The 25989-nt window shown below is 43.1% G+C and overlaps 1 protein-coding gene across 7 annotated transcripts in view; it reads right to left on the reverse strand.

Moving 5' to 3' along the window:
- Positions 1–966: 966 nt before the first annotated feature.
- RGS22 (regulator of G protein signaling 22) overlaps positions 967–25989 on the reverse strand; it is a 112053-nt gene continuing 87030 nt past the window's right edge. For 2 of the 7 annotated variants that reach the window (XM_032801465.2, XM_032801432.2), the window contains 8 exons: positions 23425–23583; positions 21126–21194; positions 17496–17657; positions 11945–12124; positions 10227–10388; positions 5830–5928; positions 4236–4338; positions 967–3237 (listed from right to left, as the gene is read on the reverse strand). In XM_032801465.2, the coding sequence (XP_032657356.1) occupies positions 3068–3237; positions 4236–4338; positions 5830–5928; positions 10227–10388; positions 11945–12124; positions 17496–17657; positions 21126–21194; positions 23425–23583 (1104 nt within the window). In that variant the 3' untranslated portion in view covers positions 967–3067. The remainder of the gene's footprint in view (positions 3238–4235; positions 4339–5829; positions 5929–10226; positions 10389–11944; positions 12125–17495; positions 17658–21125; positions 21195–23424; positions 23584–25989) is intronic. The other 5 variants (XM_032801448.2, XM_032801438.2, XM_032801474.2 and 2 more) reach the window with 5 other exon arrangements.

Genomic DNA, 25989 nt, shown 5'->3' on the forward strand with positions numbered 1-25989 from the left:
AATTGGAATAATTCCTAGGAATCGCCACAAACCGGAACTCAGTTCCCATGCCTGGGTTATGCCCATGTACAGCAGAAGCCACTAACTTTGTGGCTTGGAATCATATTGACTGAACAACAGGCCTAGGGTTTGGTTTTGACAGCTCTAAATCTCATGAATCATTGTCAGTCAATGGAAGTTGCATGTGAGTATATAAAGGCAGAATTGGGGTCATAATACACAAAACCACGCTGCTTGACAATTATAGAATCAAAGACAGGGGGATCCTTTAGCACAGGGGTGGGCAAACTTTTTGGCTTGAGGGCTACATTGGGGTTGCAAAACTGTATGGAGGGCCGGGTAGGGAAGGCTGTGCCTCCCCAAACAGCCTGGCCCCCGCCCCCATCCAGCCCCTCCCACTTCTCCCTCCCAACTTTCCCCCTCAGAACCTCTGACCCATCCAACCTCCCCTGCTCCTTGTCCCCTAACCGCCCCCTCCCGGAACCAGGGCCACCCAGAGGATTCAAGGGGCCTGAGGCAATGTGGGGGAGCTGCGACGCTTGTACTCACCTGGCGGCGATCCGGGTCTTTGGCGGCATTTCAGCAGTAGGGAGGCCTTCAATCACTCCACGTCTTCAGCAGCACTGAAGGACCCCTGCTGTCGAAGACCTGGACCACTGCTGGGCCAGGGCTCGCGGGGACCCTGCAGGGCCCAGGGCCTGAGGCAAATTGTCCTCCCCTTGGGCAGCCCTGCCCAGGACCTTCCTCCCCTAACCACCCCTGGGATCCCACCCCCTATCCAATACCCCCTGCTCCCAGTCACCTGACTGCTCTGACCCCTATCCTCACCCCCACCCCTTGACAGGCCCCCTGGGACTCCCACACTTATCCAATCCTCCCATTCCCTGACCACCCCCCAGAACCTCCGCCCCATCCAGCCGCCCTCTACTCCCTGTCTCCTGACAGCCCCTCAGGACCCCAGCCCCTTATCCAACAGCCCCGGCCCCCTTACCATGCTGCTCAGAGCAGCATGTTTGGCAGCCGCGCTGCCTAGCTGGAGCCAGACACACTGCCGCGCTGCTCTGCAGGAGCGCACAACCCCGCTGCCCAGAGCACTGCCCACATGGCGGTGTGGCTGCGGGGGAGCTCAAGGGCTGGTCAGGACAGTCCCATGGGCCGGATGTGGCCCGTGGGCTGTAGTTTGCCCACCTCTGCTTTAGCAAATGCATTGTGCTGTATTTAAGATGGTGTAGCACTTATTCAGTAGCTCAGGCACTGAAGAAGCTGAATCCAGTTGTAAGATCTTTGGGGCAGAAAATACATCTACCTGTGTGTTTGTATGTGTGACTGTATCTAATCCTGACGGCAGCCTCTTGGCAGCACCCAGCGTAAATAAGAACAACATTATATCGCTATTGAGTATGTTGGAGGACTTTCCTCTGTTATCTTGATTCTAGCATCTGTTGACTTTTAAATATCCCAACTGATTATCTGTGCTCTGAAAACATGAGTGCAAAACTAACCACACATTATTTATTTTGACTGCTAGCTCATCCCAAGGCCGCCATAATTCATTATTTCAGTGTTCTGTTCTTCATTTAGGTTTTAAATCCTCCTGCAAAGGGTAATAGAATACCATTAGCAAGGCGGCAGCCATGGGAAAGGGATGAAACTTGCAATCACCAAGGTATTAAGAGGTTTTAGTTCATATCTAGGCAGTAATGAGATGTGCTGCTCTTTGGTAATACAAGAAGGAGAGGAGCAGTGCTAAGAGTGAGCTGTGTTCCTGTGTCACAGGCAGTCACGAAAGGAGGCAGTCACATCACAATCAGAGTCTCACGGCCATCCTAAGGCAGCCAAAACCCTGAGTTGTTTGTGGGGAAAAGGAAGGGACGGAAAAGGAGATGGAGTACTAAGGAAGTTGGTGGGGCAACGGAAGTTAGCAAGGAAATGGGATGGGATGAGAGGAAGAGAGGAATGGGGACTGTGAGGGACCAAAGGAGTGGGAGTGATTTAGACAGCATAATGGAGGACAGAGTTGTGAAAGGAGGGGTTGAACAGGCCGAAAAACCATGGGAAAGAAAGAAAGAATTTGAAACAGAAATGAAGAAAATCTAGCCTGTTGCATATTGCTCCTTCTGCTGGTCACAGACAAAAGGTACTGCCTCAAGAAGGGCCCACCCAGGCACTGCGAAGTGCAGTAGCAATAGGGAAGGGTCGAGTCCACCTTGCCTAAAGTAGGAAAATTAAAGCAATAAAAGATTAAGGGAAAACTGAGGGCTTGTTTACACTTACCGGGGGATTGATATGTGGTGATCAATGCATCAGCGGTCGATTTAGCGGGTCTAGTGAAGACCTGCTAAATTGACCGCAGATTACTCTCCCGTCAACTCCTATACTTCACCTGAATGGGAAGCGCAAGAGGAATCGATGGGAGAGTGTCTCCCGTCGACATAGCGTAGTGTGGACCCTGTGATAAGTAGATCTAAGTACGTCGACTTCAGCTACGTTATTCACGTAGCTGAAGTTGCATAACTTAGATCAGTCTCCCCCTATAGCATAGACAAGGCCTGAGAGGGAATGGAGGCATGTTTCCATAGACATTATATTAATTCTAGACTTCATCAATTTAAAAAAAATTCAAGAGAGGCACTGTAGGTTCAGCCTAGCATGAAGGAAGCCAGGGGACTCTTAATCTGGGGATTCAAATTGTAGCAAAATCTGTTTTTTTCCTTTGACATCTCTTTCATTCTCTCTCCTCTACCCTTTTTTATTCTGTTATAGCTGCAGTGGCAGAGGCCTGGTCTACACTGGCAGGCGGGGGAGGGGGTCGATCTAAGTTACACAACTTCAGCTACATGAATAACATAGCTGAAGTCGACGTACTTAGACTGACTTAACATGGTGTCTTCACTGCGGTGAGTTGACTGCTGCCGCTCCCCTGAGAGCACTCGGGGATTGCGATAGATCGACCCCCACTGGCTTGATCGCTGCCCGCCAATCCGGCGGGTAGTGCAGACATGCCCAGAGTTAGTCTCTAGCTAGCTCTGAGTCATACTCTGAGAATTTCAGAATCCAAGGATGTAATTCAACTACGAATACCAAACAAAGGCAAATTATTAACTATTTGGGACTCACTTCCCACATCTTTGGGAAGATTGGACTGTTTCTCCCAAATCAGACTAGTGTTTGATGAAGTGATGGATTTCTCTGGATTTGCAGTGAAGTCTGGCTTCAAATAGGTTGTGGATGAGAAACCTGTATAAAGAAAGCAATTTGAAATTAAGGAAAACTGTGCTTTTGCTTAGGAGAAGTGCCTATTTTATGGTCAGATACAATCTCCAAAAAATAAATGGAACACCACAGTTGATTGTATAGTTTTGGGGCATGGACTATGAGGACGTTAAATTAAATGCAGATATGAGCTGCTACACCTCGCAGTACCTTCATGGAGAGAACACTGACAGTGTAATAGGCTACGTCTACACTACCCGCCGTATCGGCGGGTTACAATCGATCCCCGAGCGTGCTTATATCGATTCCGGAACTCCACCAACCCCAACGGAGTTGTAGAATCGACAGGGAGAGCCGCAGACATCGATCCTGCGCGGTGAGGACGGGTGAGTAATCCAATCTTAGATATTCGACTTCAGCTACGTTATTCACGTAGCTGAAGTTGCGTATCTAAGATCGATTTTCCCCTGTAGTCTAGACCAGCCCATAGAATGTTTATTCTTATTTTGTCCACATAAAGTTCAAGTGGCTGTAGTGCAAGGAACTGGGGAGGTAAAATGCAGCCTACAGCACAGAGCTGAAATGCACGGCTGCAGAGAACTCCCCCTTGGCTGCTGTGTCAGTGCACAGTCTGAAACAGTGTGCATTCTCCTCTGTGCTACATGTCCCTAGGGTGTCCTGGTTTTATAGGGACAGTCGTGATATTTGTTTTGTTTTTTTTAAATATGGCTCCTATTACCACCCATCCCCATCACAATTTTTCACACTTGCTATCTAGTCACACTATATGTGTGCTGCAGTGGTAACACTGGATCCCATGGCCGCTCCCAACACCACCCTCGTCACTGAGCTATATGGGTATGAACAGCCACTCCACAGCAGACAGGGTATTGGAGGTGAAGCCCACCCACACAGCCCTAAAGCAGAGCAAATGAGGAGAGTCTCATGCTGTGTGACTTTCACCGTGTAATGTTTAGTAGCCAGAACACTGTCCTCCTAAACCACAGAACATGATTAATAACCTGTAGAAAATAATGATGTCCTTTTCTCCAGATCGTCTTGTATTTTAAGGAGTACTCTCTCCCGCTCGAGGGCTTCTATGTACTTGGAATAAGACCAGGAAACCTGCAAGAACCATTTTCAAACATCAGCCTCTGTACCATGTGACTGGTAGTTGATGGTCTATTTCAGCAGCAGGAGGGCTTGTTTATGTTAATACAATACCAGCTCTCTCAAAGCTGAAGAAGTTATCGAAAGGGGAGTTGTGCCATTAAATACTGAAATTGTGAAACAATTCACTAGCAAGAAGTGAATCACAACGCATTGGGAGGTGCAATACAGAAAAGTCTGACAGATTGGATGCTTATTCTAATTTATTCAGCTCTCCATTTTCTTTTACTCTTCCCTTCTCTGTGTCACATTTTTCTTCCTTTCCTCTTCCTAAAACATTACAGAATCTTACCCCTGCCAAAATTTCATTCTTTTTGTTCCTTTGAACACCCAAAAGTGCCCACTCCCCTTGACTCACCATGAGCTTCTCTACCTGCTAGCTACCCCACCCAGATCCCAGCAGGTCATATGAAATCTCCCAATTCTTCCTGCCCACACGTGGCAGCACCTTTCTACAACATGGTACCTTCTCTCCTGCAGTAAAGAAAAAATGCTGCTCTTTAAATTTTAATGTACCCAGTCAGGTTCAAAGTAAGCTTTAGGCCGCTCACCCAAACATTATGTGACTGTACTTCTGTTTGGTTTAAGGCATAACCCTAGTCAGGAATGTTCTGTATCAGCTTTTTTTCCTGAAATGTTGAAAGTCTGAGGCCAATTTTAGATTTAGTGGTTCATTCTGAGGAACTTTAATTCACTTCCTACAGTAGCACAGGATTTGAAGACAGAAGCTGGTTCAGCAGAGATTACCAGACTCCTAGAAATTCTGAAGCTGCTCCATCCTGGCCTGTCTGTGCAGGATAGCATCCTGGCTTCAGAATCAGCCAGTCGAGACTTTTCCAGCAGAAAAGCAAAGGTAAAAGGCCTGTTTGAGTGAGAGGACTGTGTCGGGGAGAGTGTGCTTATCCAAACTTCACTGAACTTAAAAACATGGTTTGGATTTTGGTTGGTTTGAGATTTTGGATGACATTCAAGCTGGTCTATATTCCAAACTATATTCCACCCATCCATTTTACACTATAAACCATCTCTTAGTGTTCAGAAGTTGCTGTGCTCATTCCTTTCGTTATTTTAAAGAAAAAAAATTACTATTCCTCTGGCATTATAGACCCCCAGTCTTCAGGAAAGCTCTGATATGAATCTGAAACTCCATTGCCTTGGTCTTATCTCAAGTGTAAATCACTGCTACCCTCACTTATAAACTCAAAAGGTCTCAAGTTATTAGAAATACTCCCCAGCATCTAAAAATGAAAGAACCTCAGAAGAGGCAGAGCAGGCTTTTAACCTGAAAAGTTAATGTGTCGAGAATGAGCGGTTCTCGAAGAACCCTGCAACAGAGGCATTAGCAGCCAATCCTCCACCTTCACCTTACATCAGCACTTGCCTTACTTCTCTTCATTGATGTAGGTGGGGGTGTGGATATCTGTAGCAAGATATTTTATTACTCACCTGTCGTCCATATCCAGTTACAGATGAAGGTGTTCCTCTACCCATACTGGTGTCATCCACAGAAATACTTTCTGATAAGCTGACAACTTTTTTCACTTGCTGTTACCAATAGAAACAATTCTTTGATTAGTTGCAAATAATTGAGCTGGGGTGAAGAATAACGTCAGAGAAGATGGTATTGTTGCATTTCAGCTGATCCACATGCAATATCACATAGCACTCCAAGCATATTTTGTACAGAACTTTCTAATGCCCAGTTTTGTAGTTTATCATTCTTGCATACTAATAAGATTTGGGGTTTTATAGGTGTTTCTTTGCCCAATTCAGCATTTCCACCACTCTAAATTTCTGCCAACCATTTTCACTGTGAACAGTTCCCATTCACCCTTTTGGACCATAAATGGCACAATGAACCAGCAATGGAACACATTTCCATCAGTCTTGTCTACACAATCATTTAATTTGCATCCCACTGGGATGTGAAACTACCCTGCTGTGAACTAACTGTCTGTGTGGACCCTGCTAATGCACATTAACAGTTTGTTAATGCACTTTGATCTAGTCCTCTTTGAAATAGGAGTAGATCAAAGCTCATTAACAAATGGGTAATGTATGTCAGCAGAGTTCAGTGGACAGTTAGTTCACAGCAGGATAGAGCAGAGTAGATTTTCACCCCAACTTGCCACAAACTAAATGTTTGTGTAGACAAACTCATATAATCTAGATTTTTAAGGCCAGAAGGGACTGTTGTGATGATCTAGTCTGACCACGTGCATAAACAGGTCACAAGACTTCCCTGAATAATTCCTGCTTTAAGTCCAATAGCTCTTGGGTGAACTAGAGCAGATTCTTTAGAAAAACATCCAATCTCAATTTAAACCTTTTCAGTGATGGAGAATCTACCACAACCCTTGGTAAATTCTTCTAGTGGTTAATTGCTCTCACTGTGAATGTTATTTTGATGTCATAATAATGTTTTGTGTTTGAACCTTCCATCTGAGGAATTCAAAGTCCTTTACAAACATTGATTAATTAACTCTCACAACAACCCTGTGAGGCAGGTGTTACCCCCATTTTGCAGATGGCACAACTGAGCAAGAGAGGTTAAATGGCTTGCCGATGGTCACACAGCAGAGATGATAGAGCTGGCAAAAGAACCAAGATCTTCCAATTCCCTGCCACAGAAGAGCATCTTTCTTCTATACGTCCCTCATTCTCCTCACCCTCCGACTGACCAGAGCTCCTAAAACACTGTTCAAGGTGCTCCTCAGCTGCTCCTCCAGCATGAATTTTATCTTCCATCCCAAAACAGGCCCTCTGACCCCTCAAACTCTCCATTGATAGAAGAGAGACACAGTACAACCTTGAGTACCAATTTTATACTTACTATTCTTTAAACTGGGAATGGGGGATTTGTGAGAGTTTTTGGACGATGTCATCTCATGCTGTGCTAGATCATGACACAATATCATGTATCATAGCATCACATCAGCCCCAACAAATATGCTTGGTGATGTCAGCTGAATAAAACCTTGAAGAAAATTTGAAAAGTGCTTCTGCTTTCATAGTTTATCTTTAATGCAGGAAAATGTAAGTCAATAGAGAAGCCTGATCAGGCAGGAAAGACAAGAGCTTGGGAGAAAAATCACAAGCCTCGCAGCTGAAGCAGGAGTTTGGCAGATACAGACATTACTTAGCCAACAGAGGACACTGGTTCAATAGCAGAAATCCCTCAAGGCCCTGCTAATTGTTGGCAGTGTTGGAGGAAATTCAGGACTCATTTTCAGACTCTGCACCATGCTAGTCTAACTCACTAATGACTGTATGTTGCACTGGCACAAAGCAGTACCACCACTTGGTCAACAAGTCAACCCACTGTAGAATTTTAAAGTAGAAATTGGTTAAACATTAGCAATCCATTCACGTAATAGATCTTCTCTGCCTCTAACCTTGGATTTTCTGTTTTCTAAATTTCTTGGAATTTTCATAACATTTTATTTATCTTCCTCCCCTAATTGTCCTAACATACCGTAAAATCCTGGACATTAAAGTTAAGTAATTTTCCTATCTGCCAAAGAACTGCAACGTTTTATAAAATGGTGACTGACTAACATACACCTTCCAAGAAACTGCTTTTAAAAATAGTTAAAGCTTTATGGTCTAAAATTTAAAGATCCTGTTTCTGCTAGACAGTGAGCACCGTCAACTTCCATGGATAGGAGAAGCTTAGCAGGATCTAGCCCAAATTGTTTAGTAACCTACATTTGTGCCGTGAGGCTAAAGAGAAGAAGGAAAAGTCAAACCCAGGCATGGGGGATTGTCCTCTCTTGGTGGAGGGGGAGGGAAGGATGAGCACAGATTTAAAACTAATTGCAACTTTTCAGTCAGGCTTTGGGTGTTTTTCTGGTTAAGATTTCAAAAACTCTTTTTGTAAGTGAAGTGTAACTGCTTATGCAGAAATATTGGCATAAGAGCAATTTACAGAGTGACTAATGCAAATAGGAATAAGGAATGTAGCATGTACAGCCTAATGCCTTACCCTGGAGCAAATTCATAGCTCAAAGCCCAGGATTAATTGCTGGCTTTGGCCACGGGACGATGTGCAGAAAGGGAGGAGGTAAAGCAGCCTCCCTCAAGCTTGCAACTTTCACAACAACTACTTCATCCAATAGCTGAAATATTGGCATGTGAGTGAATCCTCTGGCCCTGGTATGGCCTGCCTTCACCCCACACCCACACAACCCTGCACATCAGCACCCAGTGACTATGCATAGAGCTGGACTCTGAACTGGACACAGATGATGCAACCCAAGTATAGCTCCCCTGTGTCCAGCTCCTCTACACTAGATTCATTGCTGCCATCAACAGCCACAGATGAAGGAGCTAGATTTGCCCCGACTGCTGAGTGGCGCATACACAGAATATTAAAATATTCACATAATGTAAAGAAAAGATTTTGCACAGGCATCAACTTTTCCTTGCTCCATAACAATCTCCTCTTCTACACAGTACTTTCTTTGTGCTATATAAGGGCTAGGGAGTTTCAGCTTTGTTGCTCCAAACTCCATCCAAACAATAGTCTTTAAAAAAAAAAAAAAAGAAAGAAAGAAATTAGAGAGAAGGAAAAGTCTGTTTTTACTGAGGTGAAGACACAAACATGCACTACCCATAAATATTGCACTCTTTATCCATGCCCATGATCTGGCATTTCAGTAGGGAGGCAGCGTTCTCTGGAGGAATGAGCGCGAGTTGGGGGTTTCAGTCTTGGCTTGACGCTGATAGCTGTGTGGCCTTGGGAAAGTCACAGCATCTCTCTGTGTCTCTGTTTCCCCCTCTATAAAGGGGATAATAATAGTTACATGGTCTCCCAGTTTGTTATGAGGATTTATTAGTTAATGTCTCTACCGATCTAGATACTCATATAGTTCATATCACTACAGTATCTGAGCACCTATTAGTATGGTACTTTGAATATGTACAGTGCTATATAAATGCTAATTAGAAGGCCTGCAGGTGTAATAGCTTATTTGCTCTTAAAGGGACACACAGAGGTCACATTTGGCCCAACATTCAGATTTTGTAAACGCAACCTTTCATCAAACAAAATATCAACAGAAACTTTTCCATATTTTAAAAACAAAATTTCAAGAGAAACAGCTTCACAAACATTCCCTTGTAGTAGCTGCATCCCAAACACAGCCTACTTCCACTAGTGCATTCGCAACTAACAACTCAGATTAGAAACTGCTCAGTAACAAAAGTCAAAGTGAGTAGCCTAATAATTTCATTGTCAGTGCTGAAGGAAATGCAAAAAATAAACAAAGAGGATAAAGAGTGAATCCTGCCTCAGCATTTCAAAATCTTTGTTTGAATAACCTAAAGTGCTTTTTATTACACATGCAAGGAAACATGTTGATTTTAAATATAATTTGTGAACTGATAGTAAACAGCTGAACATGGTCTACTGACAATGCCAGCGTGTTCTAGTGCAATTCCATGTGCAATTGTCAGTTTTACACATGCAGCACATACAGATCTGTTTGAAAATTTAGGCCCTTCATGTTTTTACTTTCTCCCTCACCACAAGAGATGAACAGAAATGTATTTCCACCCTATTTAAAATGAGAGGGAAGATAAATGCTCCAATTGCAAACACTTACCCATGGGCTTATCTTTAAGCACACAATATAAGCATATTCGTGAGTGTTTTCAGATTGGAACCTAATTCTCCAGGGACTGAATTGTACCTGAAGCTTGTATTCTAACAGAAGACATTTAGGGCCTGATTTGAAGCCAACTGAAGTGAATGGGAGTCTTCTCGTGGCCCAAAGGGGGAATATTTGAATGTTTTACTCTTGTTTGTTGAAAAATGTGTTTATGGTATTTCAGCTTCTCACCTTTACAAGTGCAAGTCTTTCCTCTGTTGTTTTTCTTTTAAATTTTTGTCTCTTCTTTTCCTTTTTTCTCTCCAAAGTAGGCAAAATTTTCTCATCTGCCAAATTGCTTCGAAATTCACAAAATTTTGGCCAAAATTTAAACAGAAGAGCAAAAATAGTCATCTGAGCAGAAAGAAAAGGAAGTGTAACATGACTATGTTAAGGAAACAGAATGTACTGTAGAAAGTAAATGTAGTTTACCATAACAGTGCAATAACTATTCCTTTTTAGTACACAGCACTTTTCCTCCCACGTATTGTCTCCTGACATTTCAGTCCAGCTTTGCTCTGCACATGCTTCTCATCAATATGTTTGTTACTGGTGAGAAATATTCCTAAAACACAGTTAAAAGGCCCTCTTTTTTATATTTCCCTAAACAACTGTTTGCATTAATGAAAACATCCATCATTTTTTACAAGTATTCTTTATAAAGTATTCACCACTTGGATTGCTTTTTATACCACTCTTCTGCTTAAGTATTCCAAATATTCTGTTCATCAGGGAGACAGCTTTGTTTTTTTCCCCTTCTTAAGAGAAAGGAAATTTTTTTTGTTGCCTCTGGAAAAGCTCTTAAACCACATTAGAGATCTATGAGTAAATCTTGGATAATTTTTAAATGATATAATCTCTCATGGGGTCTTTTTTGAATGGGAATAAGAAAAACAATAAAAAAAAGCAATCAGAAAGCAATGCATTTTACTAACACATTGTATTAAGGCATGATATTGCTGAAAGTCCTGTATTGTCACTTGACTTCAGTGGGAGTTGAGGGTGCTCACCACATCACAGAATTGGGGCCAATGTGCTTAATAGTGATATTTGATAAGAATGTCAGTCTTATCATTGTGCCAAATGCTTCCATTAGTCCCACGCTGTATTTCTGGAGTTTGCTGTATTCTATACAAGTTGAGTCCTTAAATCAGCATCTTCCCTTATCCTATGATCTGTATGAATCCTCCTGTCTTCCAAATCATTTACCTCATGATCTGAATGTTTTGTGGATTTGCATTAACAGATCTTCAAAAAAGGGGTGGGACAATGTGGTGGGTAAAGGGGGAAGACACAGCTTCATGTTTTTGAGGAACAGAAGTATAAAAGGTAATGACCATAGAAGGTAAAAAGTGTGGGTTTACAAATGACCTTATTTGGTTTGTGCAGCAGAATGAGCAGAGAGAGAAAAAACCTGTTCACAGCCTGCTTCTATTACACAGACCTTCTGAAGAAAAGGAAAAAGAAAAGGCAGCATTTTCAGTAAGTTATAAGCTGCTTTTGTGTTTTGCTAATGTCTATAACATTTTTTATATCTACTTAAGTGGTTCCTCAAACTACAAAATTTGGTCGCTACAGTTTAACTATTCACATCAAGCAACTCAGGAAAATGGAGTACTAGGTCTAAAGCAAGAACTCCTAATGCAGGGCTGAGCACTCCTTCCCATGGTAAAACCAGCTGAAAAAGATCATACAGTGTACTGGCGATTAACAATATTCAGAGGTCTCTCCCACAGCTTGATCCCTTAATGTTCAGGATAATAATTAGTATAATAGGTGCAACTTTGTGCCCACAATGATTTATGGGACCAAAATTGTGCCCATAATAACAGAGACCATCTCTAAAAATCAGGCACAATATCTCTGACCAAATCTGATACTTTTCTCTGCACCCATCCCCATCATCTTACCTGTGCCTCTCTAAATACATATGGCCCTAGTTCTCTCCTGTGCTCGATAATCTTCTGAGCTTGCTCTTGTGGGATGTCAATTTGCAGAGCCGGTGGGATGGTGGAATTAATAAAGCAGTTGATGATAGCTGTGATCTTATTCTGGATAGTGGCATCATCACAGTGAGAATGGCACAAATCCTGAACAGTGGGAAATGCAGCATACAGTGAATATATTACTCATCAGTAACTAGCCATTCAGTCCTTTACAAAAGCTAAGCGATCTAACTAACATCAGTTATATGCAAATAATTATGACACACAGTGATACAAGTAGATTTTAACTCTTACTAGTATGGCGACTCATGGGAGGGACACAAAGTGGGGCACCAGCTAAAGGGGGGCACGTGACCTTCCCACGTGACCCTGCTCACAACCCTCCATGTGACCCCTCCCCGCCCTGCTCCCAGCCCCCACACCGTCCCTGTCTCCTCCCCATCCCACATTACCTGGGAGGAGAGCTCTGTCCTCCCAATGCATTGGCTCCCCCTGTCATTCGGCTGCTCTTCTTGGTAGCCAGGCCCCAGAGCCACTCCTGGATGCTGCCTGGTGCAGCACAGCAACTGCCTGGGAGAGTGCCTGGCTCTCCCAGGCAGCTGCTGCGCTGCACCGGGCAGCATCCCAGGCAGCATGGCTGGAAGAGGAGAGGCGCTGGCCTTCTGGCTCTTGCCCTGCCCCTTCCTCTCTCCCGCCCCAGGCTGGCGGGGATATTTGAGCCTGGGGAGGGTCACTTGACCCTTTGTGCCCCTCCCACCAGTCACCTGCATCTCACAAAAAATGTTCTATGGCTAGAGCCCTGCATGGATACAAATTCATACTCGCAGATGTGGATATCTGTGGATAGAAATCGGTATCTGCTGAACTGTGCAGCTCTCTCAGGAACTACAGTGACAAAAGGAGCAGAACATGAGGCCACCAGGTGGCTGCACGCTGGCAGCTCCTACAGTGCAGCAGTATCACCCCCGTCCCCGTCCCCATCCCTGTCCTCCAGCAGCACTGTACAGACCCCAGAAAGGAGATGCAGCTGCGTGGAAGACCTGGGATGGGGCTGGGGACGGTTCTGCTCCTTTCGCCACTGTGGTTCCTGGGAGAGCCCTGCAGCATTCAGGAGATACCGAATGTGTCTTTCCGGTATGGTGTATCGGCAATAAATGTCTTAATGGTACAGTGTACCCGACCATATCGGCTTACTTGCACCAATGATCTCACACACACACACACACACACCTCCTTAACTAAGATGCAACAGAATTCTTGCATTGACTTTCTTAACAACAAATGGCACCAAAAAAGGAAAAAAGGCCAGTGACATACTGGGTTGCATTCATAGTCATGGAGCAGATGCGATAGTCCCTCTATGTGCTTCTGGTGAGGCTGTGCACTTGATATTCTAGGTTCAATGTGAGCATGTTATTGACAAAAGTAAGGCAGTTCCAAACACAAACGAAAGTGTGAGAAGGACTGATTTCCAAAAAAGACTGAGCTAACTATGGATAGCATGGTGAGTCATAACTAAAGGGTACAAGGATACTGCCTAGTGAGATAAGAATGATTTAAGATGGTATAAGGAGCTATAACCAGGAGTAATGGCATGACATTAAGAAAGGGAACAATTTAGGCTACCAGTGAAACCTTCCTGATATTGAGATCTACTGGATTGTGTTCTAGTTTCCCAAAGCTCCATGGCTTGGGATTATTAAAAGTAGAATGGACAGAGCACTAAAACATGGACAACAGGAATTCAGTTGCAAGGGTCTCATTCCTATGATCCTATAACTCTGATAAAACCTGTGACAGAAAGCAAGTGCTGCATAGTCAAGCTCTGATGAAGTGCAGTGGCAGCATTAACCTATGAGAAAATGTTGTGAAGAACTGTTATCAAATCCTTTGATACATAGTTTCCTTCTATGCAGAAATCCTGACTTTCCATCGTATTATATGTTTATCACAGTTCCTTAAATATCTCTATTAAGATACAGTGAGCATGCTAGAGAACCTGTGGGAGCAGATCTGACTGAGCTCGAGAATTTGGGTTAACTTTTGATAAAAGAAATTGTATTGCAACTTGATCTTTAATCTGAAAGGAAATTAAACTCCATGGTTTTAAAAGATATTTCATAATTCAGAGAACTGTTTTGTTTTTATTATTAATACTTTTTTAATGGTGTGAAGGGAAGAATGATAAAAATTACAATGAGAAAAGATGAACACATGTTTGAAAGGACAATAGAAAATCATATGCAGCATATCATAAAATAATATTATGCCTTTTCTTATTAATTTAGGATGTAAAAAAATTCAAATAAATCATAGAGGAAAGAGCAACAAGCCATAGGATATAAGAGGAAAGATGAGAGGCAGAACATAGTGTAGCAGACAGAAAAAAAAATCCTACAGTCTAATATTTATCCATATTTGTTTTAAAAGTCATTTTTTCTTATTGATTATCTTTCAGTTGCCCAAAAATGTCCCACCAATCTGCCAGGTGGTAAGGAGCACTGCAGATGTCAAGTCCCACAGGGAGTTCTGTTTGAAAACCAGTGGTGCAATATGATTCAGACGCTGCAGGCAGGCACTATGCAAAGTTCTGCACTCAGCTTTTTGGCAATGGTCCTATGGTACATCCTGACCTGCAACATGCCTGCTTGTCTAGTCCTTGGCATCTATGAAGAGCAGCAGCTGCCAACCCTGCCAAATTGTGTGCATGTATAATTATGGTCAGATTGTACTTTTCCTTGTTAGATAGGAAAACAAACAAAATTAACATAAATGGAGGGTAAAACAATGGCTTTTTCTTCATAGAATATGTCCACAAAGAAAACACTTCAAATTGTAGCCCACTTTTCTCCATAATGTAGCTTGGGAGAACCACAAACCAACAGAAACCTCAGACATTTGTGTGTGGGTTTTGGCCTCCCAGCTACTCCCAGTTCTGGAGTAACAAGTGAATCACCATTTCATAGCCTTAGCTAGCGTCTCAGTTCTGCTGTGCCTTCTGAACCTGCTGGCTTTGAGAAGCACTTAGAGTTCAGTAATTTCAAAGCCTGATGAGCCAGCTCTGCTTTTCTGTGGTGGCGGCATTATTCATGTGCTAACTTATATTTCTGATGGCTAAGCAGGTGGCCAGCAGTGATTACTGGTATCATTAGTATCTCATTTATTTATAACTATTATTTATTTTTTAAATAAAAACTTGAAACATGCAAATTATCTCATAGCTTGCCCAAGCAACCACATATGCTTACACTATTATCCTCATCCTCCCTCCTGCCAGTCCTTCTGTTTGTTTGTTATTCCTACTTGGGACTGTCTTTAGTGTGTGTGTTCATACGGTGCCTGGCACAACTGGGCCCCAATCCTGACTGAGGTCTTCAGTGGTTACTGCAATATGGTATGAATGATAAATAATAATAATCATTGATCATATTAACTGATCACAGCAGCCTCCCCCCCCTCTGCAGCCTGTACGTAGGGGCCAGGCATTGTCATAGTCATAAGAAAGGCCATATTGGGTCAGACCAAAGGCCCATCTAGCCCAGCATCCTGTTTTCTGACCAGTGGCTAATGCCAACTGCCCCAGAGGGAATGAACAGCACAGGTAATCACCAAGTGATCCATCCCCTGTCACCCATTCCCAGCTTCTGGTAAACAGAGGCTAGGGATACCATCGCTGCCCATCCTGGCTAATAGTCACTGATGGACCTATCCTCCATGAACTTATCTAGTTCTTTTTGAACCCTGTTATAGTCTTGGCCTTCACAACATCCTCTAGCAAACAGTTCCACAGATTGACTGTACTTTTGTGAAGAAATACTTCCTTTTGTTTTAAACCTGCTGCCTATTAATTTTATTTGGTGACTCCCTAGTTATTGTGTTATGAGGAGTAAATAACATCTCCTTATCGTCTCTCTCCACACCATTCATGATTTTATAGACCTCTATCATATCCCTCCTTAGTCATCTCTTTTCCAAGCTGAAAAGTCCCAGTCTTATTAATCTTTCCTCATACAGAAGCTCTTCCATACCCCTAATCATTTTTGTTGCCCTTTTCTGAACCTTTCCAGCTCCAGTCTATCTTTTCTGAGATGGGGTGACCACATCTGCATGCAAGATGTGAGTGAATCATGGATTTATATAGAGGCAATATGATATTTTCTGTCTTACTATCTATCCCTTTCTTAATGATTCCCAACATTCTGTTTGCTTTTTTGACTGCCACTGCACACTGAGTGAATGTTTTGAGAGAACTATCCACAATGACTCCAAGATCTCTTTCTTGAGTGGGAACAGCTAATTTAACCCCCATAATTTTATATGTATAGTTGGGATTATGTTTTCCAGTGTGCATTACTTTGCATTTATCAACACTGAATTTCATCTGCTATTTTGTTGCCCAGTCACCCAGTTTTGTGAGATCCCTTTGTAGCTCTCCACAGTCTGCTTTGGACTTCACTATCTTGAGTAGTTTTGTATCATCTGCAAATTTTGCTGCCTCACTCTTTACCCCTTTTTCCAGATCACTTATGAATATGTTGAATAGGACTGTCCCGGTACAGACCCCTGGGGGACACTACTATTTACCTCTCTCCATTCTGAAAAGTGACCATTTATTCCTACCCTTTGTTTCCTATGTTTTAACCAGTTACCAATCCATGAGAGGAACTTCCCTCTTATCCCATGACAACTCACTTTACCTAAGAGCCTTTGGTGAGGGTCAAAGGCTTGTCAAAGGCTTTCTGAAAATCTAAGTACCCTATATCCACTGGATCCCCCTGTCCACATGCTTGTTGACCCCCTCAAAGAATTCTAGTAGATTGGTGAGGCATGATTTCCCTTTACAAAAACCATGTTGACTCTTCCACAACAAGTCCTTGTGTTCCCCTGAACACAGGCATGACTGACTTACTGCTAGTACTTTCGTGTAGCTCCATTAAAGTCAATAGAGCTATGCTGATCTACTGCAGCGGAGGACATGGCCTAAAGGAGACATGACTAGTTTGGGAGACTCAGAGGATGACGACAACTCAGATTGCATCTTTCCTGAACACTTACCCTTTGTAAAATTGTGTACATATTGTATATATAATAGTATTTTCTTTACTTACAATAGTTAATACTACTGGAATGCCTCCATAACCTGAATAAACATTTTAAGAATCCCCACTGTGTTTTGTACAGCACAGTGCACATCAATGCTCACCATATAAATAATAATAAAATTTTGGACATGAGTTAATTGACAATATTCCTATCAAGGTCCATATCATTCTAGAGTGTATATAAGCACAAAGGAATGTGGGTATGAAATTCTCAATTAATTTAAAATAGTTTCTCTAAGGAATGGAGGAGGATCTGCATGGAGGAAAGAACAATAAGGCAGTGAAGTGGGTGGCACTGATGTTGACAGGAAATTGCATCAAGGCCCTATAGTTAAAAGTCTCCTGAAGTATGATAATAGATATATACTTTAAAATCTGCATGATACTCCCTTGCTCACATTATAGCACCATACCTTATATTTCTGAACCTCTTGCCAGAAGAGCACTCCATTCTCCAGTAAATCTCCTTTCAAAGACACAAAGCGCTGAAACTGTAATGCTGTCACTGGATTCAGCAGCGCTTTACGGAACATGATTATTTCTCTAGATGAAGAAACCCACTTATTGTCCACATGCTGTCAAAAGGAAAAAAATTCACTGAATAAACTGTTTCCAAAAGCAATAACAAAAGCATTAGTTAGGGTAAACTGTCTGATTCTTATCTTTGCACTGACCCTAACTTTCAGTGGTTTATGACAGGGATACAATAGAACTTGGCAATCTTTCTTTCTTTCTTTCTTTCTTTCTTTCTGTGGTTGGTTGGTTGGTTGGTACAACATTTTTTGGAAAGGATGGATGAGAGAGGAAATGGAAACAGCCATTGCTATTAATTATGGCAACAAGCTATGTTTTAGGGAACAGTTTGAGTTTTGTACAAACAAACAACAGCAACAAAGAGAAAGGAACAGACAAACCACATTGCTAAAAACTCCAAAATGCTTTTGACATGGACTTCACTAACAAAAGCAGTTTTGAAAAGTGTTGCCATGATCACCAACAGAAGCTGGAGAGCTTGCTGTTTCTGGAATGAATTCTACAAATAGTAAAATGTGATTTAAAGTCATCAAGACATTTTGGGAATCTTCATGCTTCAAAATAGACAGCGAAACAGAACACATGAAAGGGTGAGTGAAAAGTGAAGCCAAAGGGGGTAGAGAAAGAAAGACGATTTATGCAGAAGTTCATTTGACATGAAGTTTAGAATGGAAATCAACCCTCAGTCCTTCTTTACTGAGCTCACAATTCTCATGCTTTGCTATTATTCCTTGAACAGTAAGCCAACCAATTCCTTGCTGTTATCAGATGGATGACTGAAAACTACCCTATAACATCAGTATACAATCCATGAGGACCTAAAGGGAGGGAGTCATGTCCAATGGCTAGCAAGCAAGGGGTAGAGGAGTATTTTTTGTTGCAGATAGCCTTGGAAAGGTAACATGAGAGCTGGAGCTGAAAGTCTGTCAATGGTTTCTCCTAACAGTAAAATAAAAATCACAGGTTTATACATAGTCCCCTGCTACAGTCACCCAGCGTAAATTCTGGGCTCTGCGGAAACTATGACAAGCCCCTCAATGTTTTGGAAAGCCACAGGCAGAATCACGGCTGGGAATGCTGCCTAGGCTGCTACTGGTGATGTTAGTGCAATTGCGAGCTCCCTCCTGGGTGCCAGCCATCTGGGTGCCATTGAGTTGGTTCCTCTGCTGAGCAGCCAGAGTGGCTTCTGGCCACCAAGAGGCCAGTTCAATAGAATCAGAGGCAGCACAATTTAGTGAACTAAGGACAGGACTGAGAGCAAGGGACTTTCACTTGCTAATATTGTATTTGATACAGAATCTGACTTTCTGCCTAAGTTTCCCCATCTGTAGACTGTTGATGTTACTATTATGGGCTGTTCTTGATTCTAGAGCAAACAGGAGAAAAAAAACCCCAACTCATCAGTATGATGAGTAGCTTCAACTCTTTTGACACCTCTGCACATGAGGTTTTGTTAGCTTAACTGCAGCCATAAAAAGGATGGTTGGGACTGCTCCTGGGACTGGCTTTATTGTAACACTGATGAACACTCACAGTTGGTGGGGCAATTGCTTCTCAGCCCTGAAGTTCTGCAAGATTCCAGCTTGTCACCCCTCTTGTTTAACCTGTGTATGAGGTTCTAGGGGGGTTAGTAAGGAAGCAAGGACTGTGGTGCCTTATGTGCACTGATGATACCTCGCTGTATTTCTCCATGCCTTCTGACCTGTCCAAAACTGCTACATGCATTACTTTGGGTTTGTCTACACTACCAGGGTAAGTCGACCTAAGTTACGCTACTCTAGCTATGTGAATAATGTAGCTGAAGTCAACATAGCTTAGGTCAACTTACAGCAGTGTCTTCATTGTGCTGTGTCAATGGGAGACACTTGCTGGTCGACTTATCTTACTCTTCTTGTGGAGCTGGAGTACTGGAGTCATCTGGAGAGCGCTGTGCTGTTGATTTATCGACTTTTCACGAGACCTGTTAAATCGGCGCCCACTGTGAAGACAAGCCCTCAGTGTCTGGGGAGATGGGCCATGGCTGAGGGCAATCTGGGTGAGTCTTAATCCAGATAACACTGAGGGGATTCATAGATTTTAAGGCCAAAGAGGACTATTATGATCATTTAGCCTGATCTCCTATATAACACAGACAAAATGATGTTGGTTGGGGAAAGGAACTGGAAGATATGGCAGGAGTAATATCAACTCCTCAGACTGAGATGATGTACTCATCTCTGGCTGACTGGATTCATAGTCTGGACTTCTGGTTTGCTCCTCAACTGCTACTAGAATATTTAGGACAGCAGCAGCTAAACTGGCTTTTTCCCCATTCTCAACTCAGAAGGAGGTTGCAACCATCTCTTCTGGATGCCAACTTTGTGACCACCATCCATGCTGTGGTCACCTAAGGGCTGAGATACCATATTGCATTCCTCACGCAGTAGCTATACACAATCCACAGCACAAGCAGCTGGGCTATACTTCTCTTGCAGTGGAGATGGGTAGTGGCAACCCAAAATTCAGCTTGCTTAAAGAGAAATTTAGTTTAATATTACTCAAAAGAATCATCTTACTATAGTCCTCCCTCAAATACTAAAGCCACTTCCATTCAGGGTGGTGTGACCACTGTGATCAGGAATTGGTTAAGTGTTGGGAGATGGGAGTGAAAAAATAATCAAATGCATCCTGCTTATATGATGAGAAATGACAAAAGCACAGCCCTAAATGAGATGCTGCAAATAATTATTTCCCTAAACACAGGTACCAGTGAAAACCCAGTTAACGGAACCCACCTGCACTTTGGATTTCTTTCTCTCTAGTGGTTTGCAGCAGTGACCTGGTCTCTAGTTTGAATTCAACAGACAATAAAATTTAGACTGAATAAATGTATACAACTTGCACGTTGGCAACCACAAAGAGTTCACTGCTCTTCAAGAGGAAAAAAACTGGCAAATGTCTCCTGAAATGTCATATGACTGAGGTTTAAGATGTTTAAAATCGATATTATCTTAGTGCTGTAAGGTTAAAATACTATGCTAAATGAAACAGATACTGTGTGATATGATTAAACTTGCCCATTCTGCTGCATACTTCACATTCTCTTTTGTGTCTGCATGTAATCCACTCTCAATAATAAATAAACTACCAGATGCTGGAATGAACAGCTTGTCCCAAGAAGCCCACTACATGGGAAATACAGATGAATGTGCATTAAGGATCCAGTACCAATTATGAGTCTCAGAGGAGTTCAGACTGCTGCACAATCCCTGGGGAGAGACTTGACTTGCTCCAGAGTGACCCCTCTGGCCAGTACAATTATTGCTGGAAGTCCCATCCAGTTGGCGGCCAAATTAACCATTAATGTCAGCAAGTACAACTCTACTGATATCAATGTAATTACACCCACTGATGCCAGCAGTGAAGTTGGGCCTAGATATGTAAAGCAGAGAAACAATGAAGAAGTCTCCAGGCTTCAACAGGGAAACAGAGGAATACCAGGGAAAAGAGACATAACATATGTTACTTGCCTTCCAGGACCCAATCTTTTTCTCATTTCTCTGTATTAGGAGATCTTCAGCTATGTCCCTTATCTGTGGCTGAACACAAGATTATCAGTATGTTCATATGCCAAGTACTGAACTCTTCTTGTTTAATGTGCAGGCTATAATGGGTTTGGATATGAAATGCTCCCAGCTTTTAAGTCATCTGCTTCAGAAAAGGTAGACTTGATCAGGCAGCCCCTTTGCAGCCAAAACACCCACCTAAATTAAGGGAAGATTGTCTGAATAAGAGCTGCATGGTCAAACCCAGCATGTTTAGTCACCCTGAATTATGAAGATGGATGGAGAATGTAATCTGGTTCACTTCCACTAAATAAACTCTAAAGCAGCTGTTCTCAACCAGATTCGAAAGCCCTGAGCCCAGCGTCTCCTGTGGGGCTGAAGCAGGGAGTAGGGCTAAAGCCCTAACCCTGATGCCCTCCCCGGGGCTGAAGTCTGGAACAGAGTTGCGGGACTGAAGACAAGCCCTGGCACCCCCACGGGGCTGAAACCAGGAGAGGAGCCACAGGTAGTCCTGAGCCTCAGCACCCTCTGTGGGTCTGAAGCCAAGAGCAGAGCCATGAGGCTGAAGCCCAGAGCCTCAGCACCTGAAACTGGGTGCAGAGCAACGGGGCAAAAGCCCCAAGCTGTCCTCCCCTCCCACGGCTGAAACTCCAGCCCCCTCTCCCAACCCAGGGCTGAAGTCCTGAGCCCAGAGCCCCCTCCCCTGCCATGGCTGAAGCCCTGAGCCCCTCAGGGCTAAAGTTCTGAGGCCCCACACCCGGTGGCTGAAGCCAGGAGACCTGAAACCCCTGCCCCCACTGGACCCTGGAGTTTTTATAGTAAGTTGGGGTACGTGGGCCCAGGAGCAGCAGCAGGGTTTCTGACGCCCTAGGCGGACTGCTGTTTCACCGCCCCCTGCAGCTCCAGTGGAGCTGCTGCAATCATGCCGGCGGGCGGTCCGCTGGTCTAAAGGCTCCAGTGGAGCTGCCGCCGGCATGACTGCGGTAGGTCCCCTGGAGCCGCGTGCCACCTCCCCGGCAAAATGCCGCCCCCCCAAAATTTTAGCACCCTAGGCCATTGCCTAGGTCGCCTAAATGGTAGCGCCGGCCCTGTGTGGGCCTCAGAAAGAAAAAGGTTGAGACTCCCTGCTTTAAAGGGCCTTTTCATCCCCTCACTTTGTGGTAAGATAGGGAACATAGTAAGGAAACATAAATGGAGATAAAAAAAAATACCAAAAGCCCCTATGATTGTTACAAATCATAGTCTTGCAAATAAAATAATTTGGCTTACTTAAAAACCTACAAAATACTGATTTGTGAAAAGTGTCCAGTGCTCTAAATCAACAAATAGAGAGATGGACTATCCAATCTGCCCACATTTTTGTAAGCCCTTTGAACCCTCTTTACGTTAAAAAAGAATTAAAACTAAGTTTCGTGTCTGATTTGAAAGAATTCAGTGCCTAGTTGGAAATGGCAAATTTTTCCTCAATCAGTACAATATAAATTCTCTGTTCATTTTGTGTGTGTGTCTGCTAAAAACAGGATTTTTTGCTAGTCTCAGCAGCAGTGTAATTCCTCCTACCCCCCACATAGATCCTATTCTAGCTACACTGCCATAAAAGTCAGTGAGGTAGAAGCTATGCCCATAGCAAAAAAGCTAATGTATGATGTGCCAGCAGGAGCAAAGCTCTCCCTACTCTGAACACTCATGTGTAATGTAACTGATCATTCTTTAATGTAACCAGTCAGAAGCCAGGCCTGCAGCCAGCCAGTCTTCCGACTTGGCCGCTCTGTAGGAGGCCTGGAGTAGCTCCTGCAGGCGATACAGCTTCAGGTGGGAGGACATGGGCAGCGTGAGAAACAGGAGTAGCAGAGTGTGGGACGCCAGCTCATTTACTTGTGCTCTTCTCTCCCTGAGCATCTCTGCAACTTTTCTGTGGAGCTGGATTTCTTCTGGGTCTGACTACGTGGGGGGTATAGAGGGTGAACTCTGCTGCAAAGGTCCAACTTTTCCCCTTTTCACTGACTGTGAAGGCAGCTTCAACTGCCTTCTTCAGCTTCAGTGGCTAACAAGGCCATCAGCAGGATTGGGCTATTAGAGGAAAAAAACCTCATCCACTGGCATCAGCGTAACACGGCAAGCTGTATGCACAAGTCATTTCCCTGGGGTTTAAATTCAATATGAGCTATGATTGACTGTCATTTTTCTGCACCATCTTACCCTAACAGTAAGCTACATCTCAGCATGAAAAGACTACTGGGATGGGCCATATTTGAAACATTACCTTTGCTTTTTTACATGCCCCAGATTGTTCTTTTGCCAGGAACAATGGCAGCCACTTTTTTTCTAGCCTCATCTGGACGTATTTTTGAATTTCTAGCAGAACTGCTGAGGAAAGTCGATCATGAAGTATGTGTCCCCAGCCTCCACCTGACTGCATTAGCTAAACAATCCAAATACAACAAAAGGTTAGAGAAGCTCTTTTGTGTATGGGCAAAAGTCACTTATCCCTTGTGACAGATGCAATACTATGGAACCATGGAATATTCAAAGACTATTGTGTTAGCCTCATAAATATTAAGTGTATCTTTATGGGCTGGCTAATGACTGCATTCCTGGCTAAACGGGTCAGATAAGGAATGGTTCCTGCAGGAACTAATGTCAATCGGAGAAATTAATGCAAATTCCCAATAATGAAACAATGCACGTAGCAAGTCTTTTTCAAGTTTCAACCCCTGAGGAATAGCCTAGACTGGCCTGACCTGGTTCAAAGGCCTTGACGCACAAATGATTTGAAACTGTATAAAATACCTTCCCTGAGTTGAGGATGATCTCACACACATCACCCAAAAACTGAAAGGCAGGATGCTGTGTCCAGCAGAATCAGGCCTGCAAGAATATGTTAGACCTATCTGCAAGTGGGAGATGGAAGACCCACCTGGTAAAGTAGGCATACGTACAAGCTGTTTATTATTTTTAAAGATGTGTTTTCTCTGAAATTCTTTTGTTCTGAATAAATAGTACTTTGCTTTATGAGAGTTGGATGGTCACTGAATAACATTGTCATTGCCCCAGAGAAAGCATAAACTGCAGGTGCTGATGTGAAGTCAGATCTGCTGAGGCAATCAGAGTGAATTGCAGGAGCAATGCACTTAAACACAAGCATAACTTTAACCAAAGCATGCTTAACCAAGGATCACAAGTAATTTTCATAAAATGGAGCAGATTGCAGTTGGCCCTATTACAGAGAGGTATGGTCCACAGAGACTACAGGTTGCAGCATAAAGTCCTCCATCCTGATCGAAGCAAATGTTACAAGCATCAAGTTAGAACACAACACTACATGCTTTAGACATGCTGTTACCTACAGTTGGTTTTACCTTCATACTAAAGATAAGAGCCGGAACAGACCACTTTGTCTTAAAGCCACTTTTTGAATGCTTCTTTTTGAGCTGTACTGGGTATTACTGGGCTGAAGCCTAGTGAGATCTGAGCCAAGGGGTGTAAATTAATTAGGCACTGGAGAACTTTTGAGGATGAGAGAGCCTATACCAAAGAGATGGAGTACACCTTATCCAAAATGGAACCAGACTGCTGGAGTGGAAATTGACAAGGTTTTAGGAGGTTTGTTTAAATGCAGAACTGAGGAAAAGCTGATGAGTGCTGAGGAGCACTTAGGTTAGACACAGGTATCTGCTAGGGTTACCAAAAATACAAAAGTAAATAGAAATTAAATAATCTGTTAGAAAAATAAACTGGGTATGTATCAAATGGCAGCTAATTAAAATGGACGCCTCTTAGTCAACACAAGTTCTGCTGGAATACATACATGTATTTGCATTATTGTTATTGTGACAATTTGGGGAATCTGCAGACAGCTGATGAATTCTATTTAAAGCTGAAGTCTCTATGTGTATCTGGGTCAGACTGCAAACTCCATTTTGAATGTGGGACTTACTTGCCTTATCTTCTGTCTTTTTGCCTCATGTTGAATTAACACCCACAAGAGGTGAAGGAGACATTCTTGCACCTGGCACTGGGCTAACAATAAAGGGTTGTTGAACTCTGGTGATCATCCATTTAAATGGCAAACCTGTGGACAAAGATGACTACTGCCCAGGGCAAACCAGTTTTTCCATGTCTGAGCTGCTGGTGGGGGAAGGGAGTAAACAGTCAACACCTGTTTGATGACTTTGATGACCTGACAAAGAGGACTGGAAATTATAAGATAAAGGGTCTGTCAACAGCCACTGTAGAGAGCAAAAGAGCATTGTCTGAAGGGTCAGAGGGAGACTCAGTTTCCAGAGGAGAAGCCAGAAGAAGAATCCTGGACACCCAAGATGACTCTGACCTAAGCCCAAAGAGCATTCAAGATTGGTGAGTAAACTGAGGCAGGGAAATGTGTAAAGGCATTTTATTGATTTGTCTAGAACTGTATAATTCTTTAGCTATCTACAGTAAAGAGTGATTATGTTTGAACCTCTCAAGGTCTGTTTCAGAGTGGTAGCCGTGTTAGTCTGTATCAGCAAAAAGAACAAGGGGTCCTTGTGGCACCTTAGAGACTAACAAATTTATTTGGGCATAAGCTTTCGTGGGCTAGAACCCATTTCATCAGATGCATGGAGTGGAAAATACATGCATCTGATTAAGTGGGTTCTAGCCCACGAAAGCTTATGCCCAAATAAATGTATTAGTCTCTAAGATGCCACAAGGACTCCTTGTTGTTTTTTCAAGGTCAGTGTGTCTGTCTGCTTCCACCATCACAAGTCCCTAAGGAGGTGAACTGTAAGCTTGAGGGCCCACAAAGTGGATCTCTGGGCAAGAATGTGTGTAAGCAACTGGGGTGTCT

The sequence above is a fragment of the Chelonoidis abingdonii genome, chromosome 2 (assembly GCF_003597395.2).
Source record: "Chelonoidis abingdonii isolate Lonesome George chromosome 2, CheloAbing_2.0, whole genome shotgun sequence".
NCBI classification, from domain to species: Eukaryota; Metazoa; Chordata; order Testudines; family Testudinidae; genus Chelonoidis; species Chelonoidis abingdonii.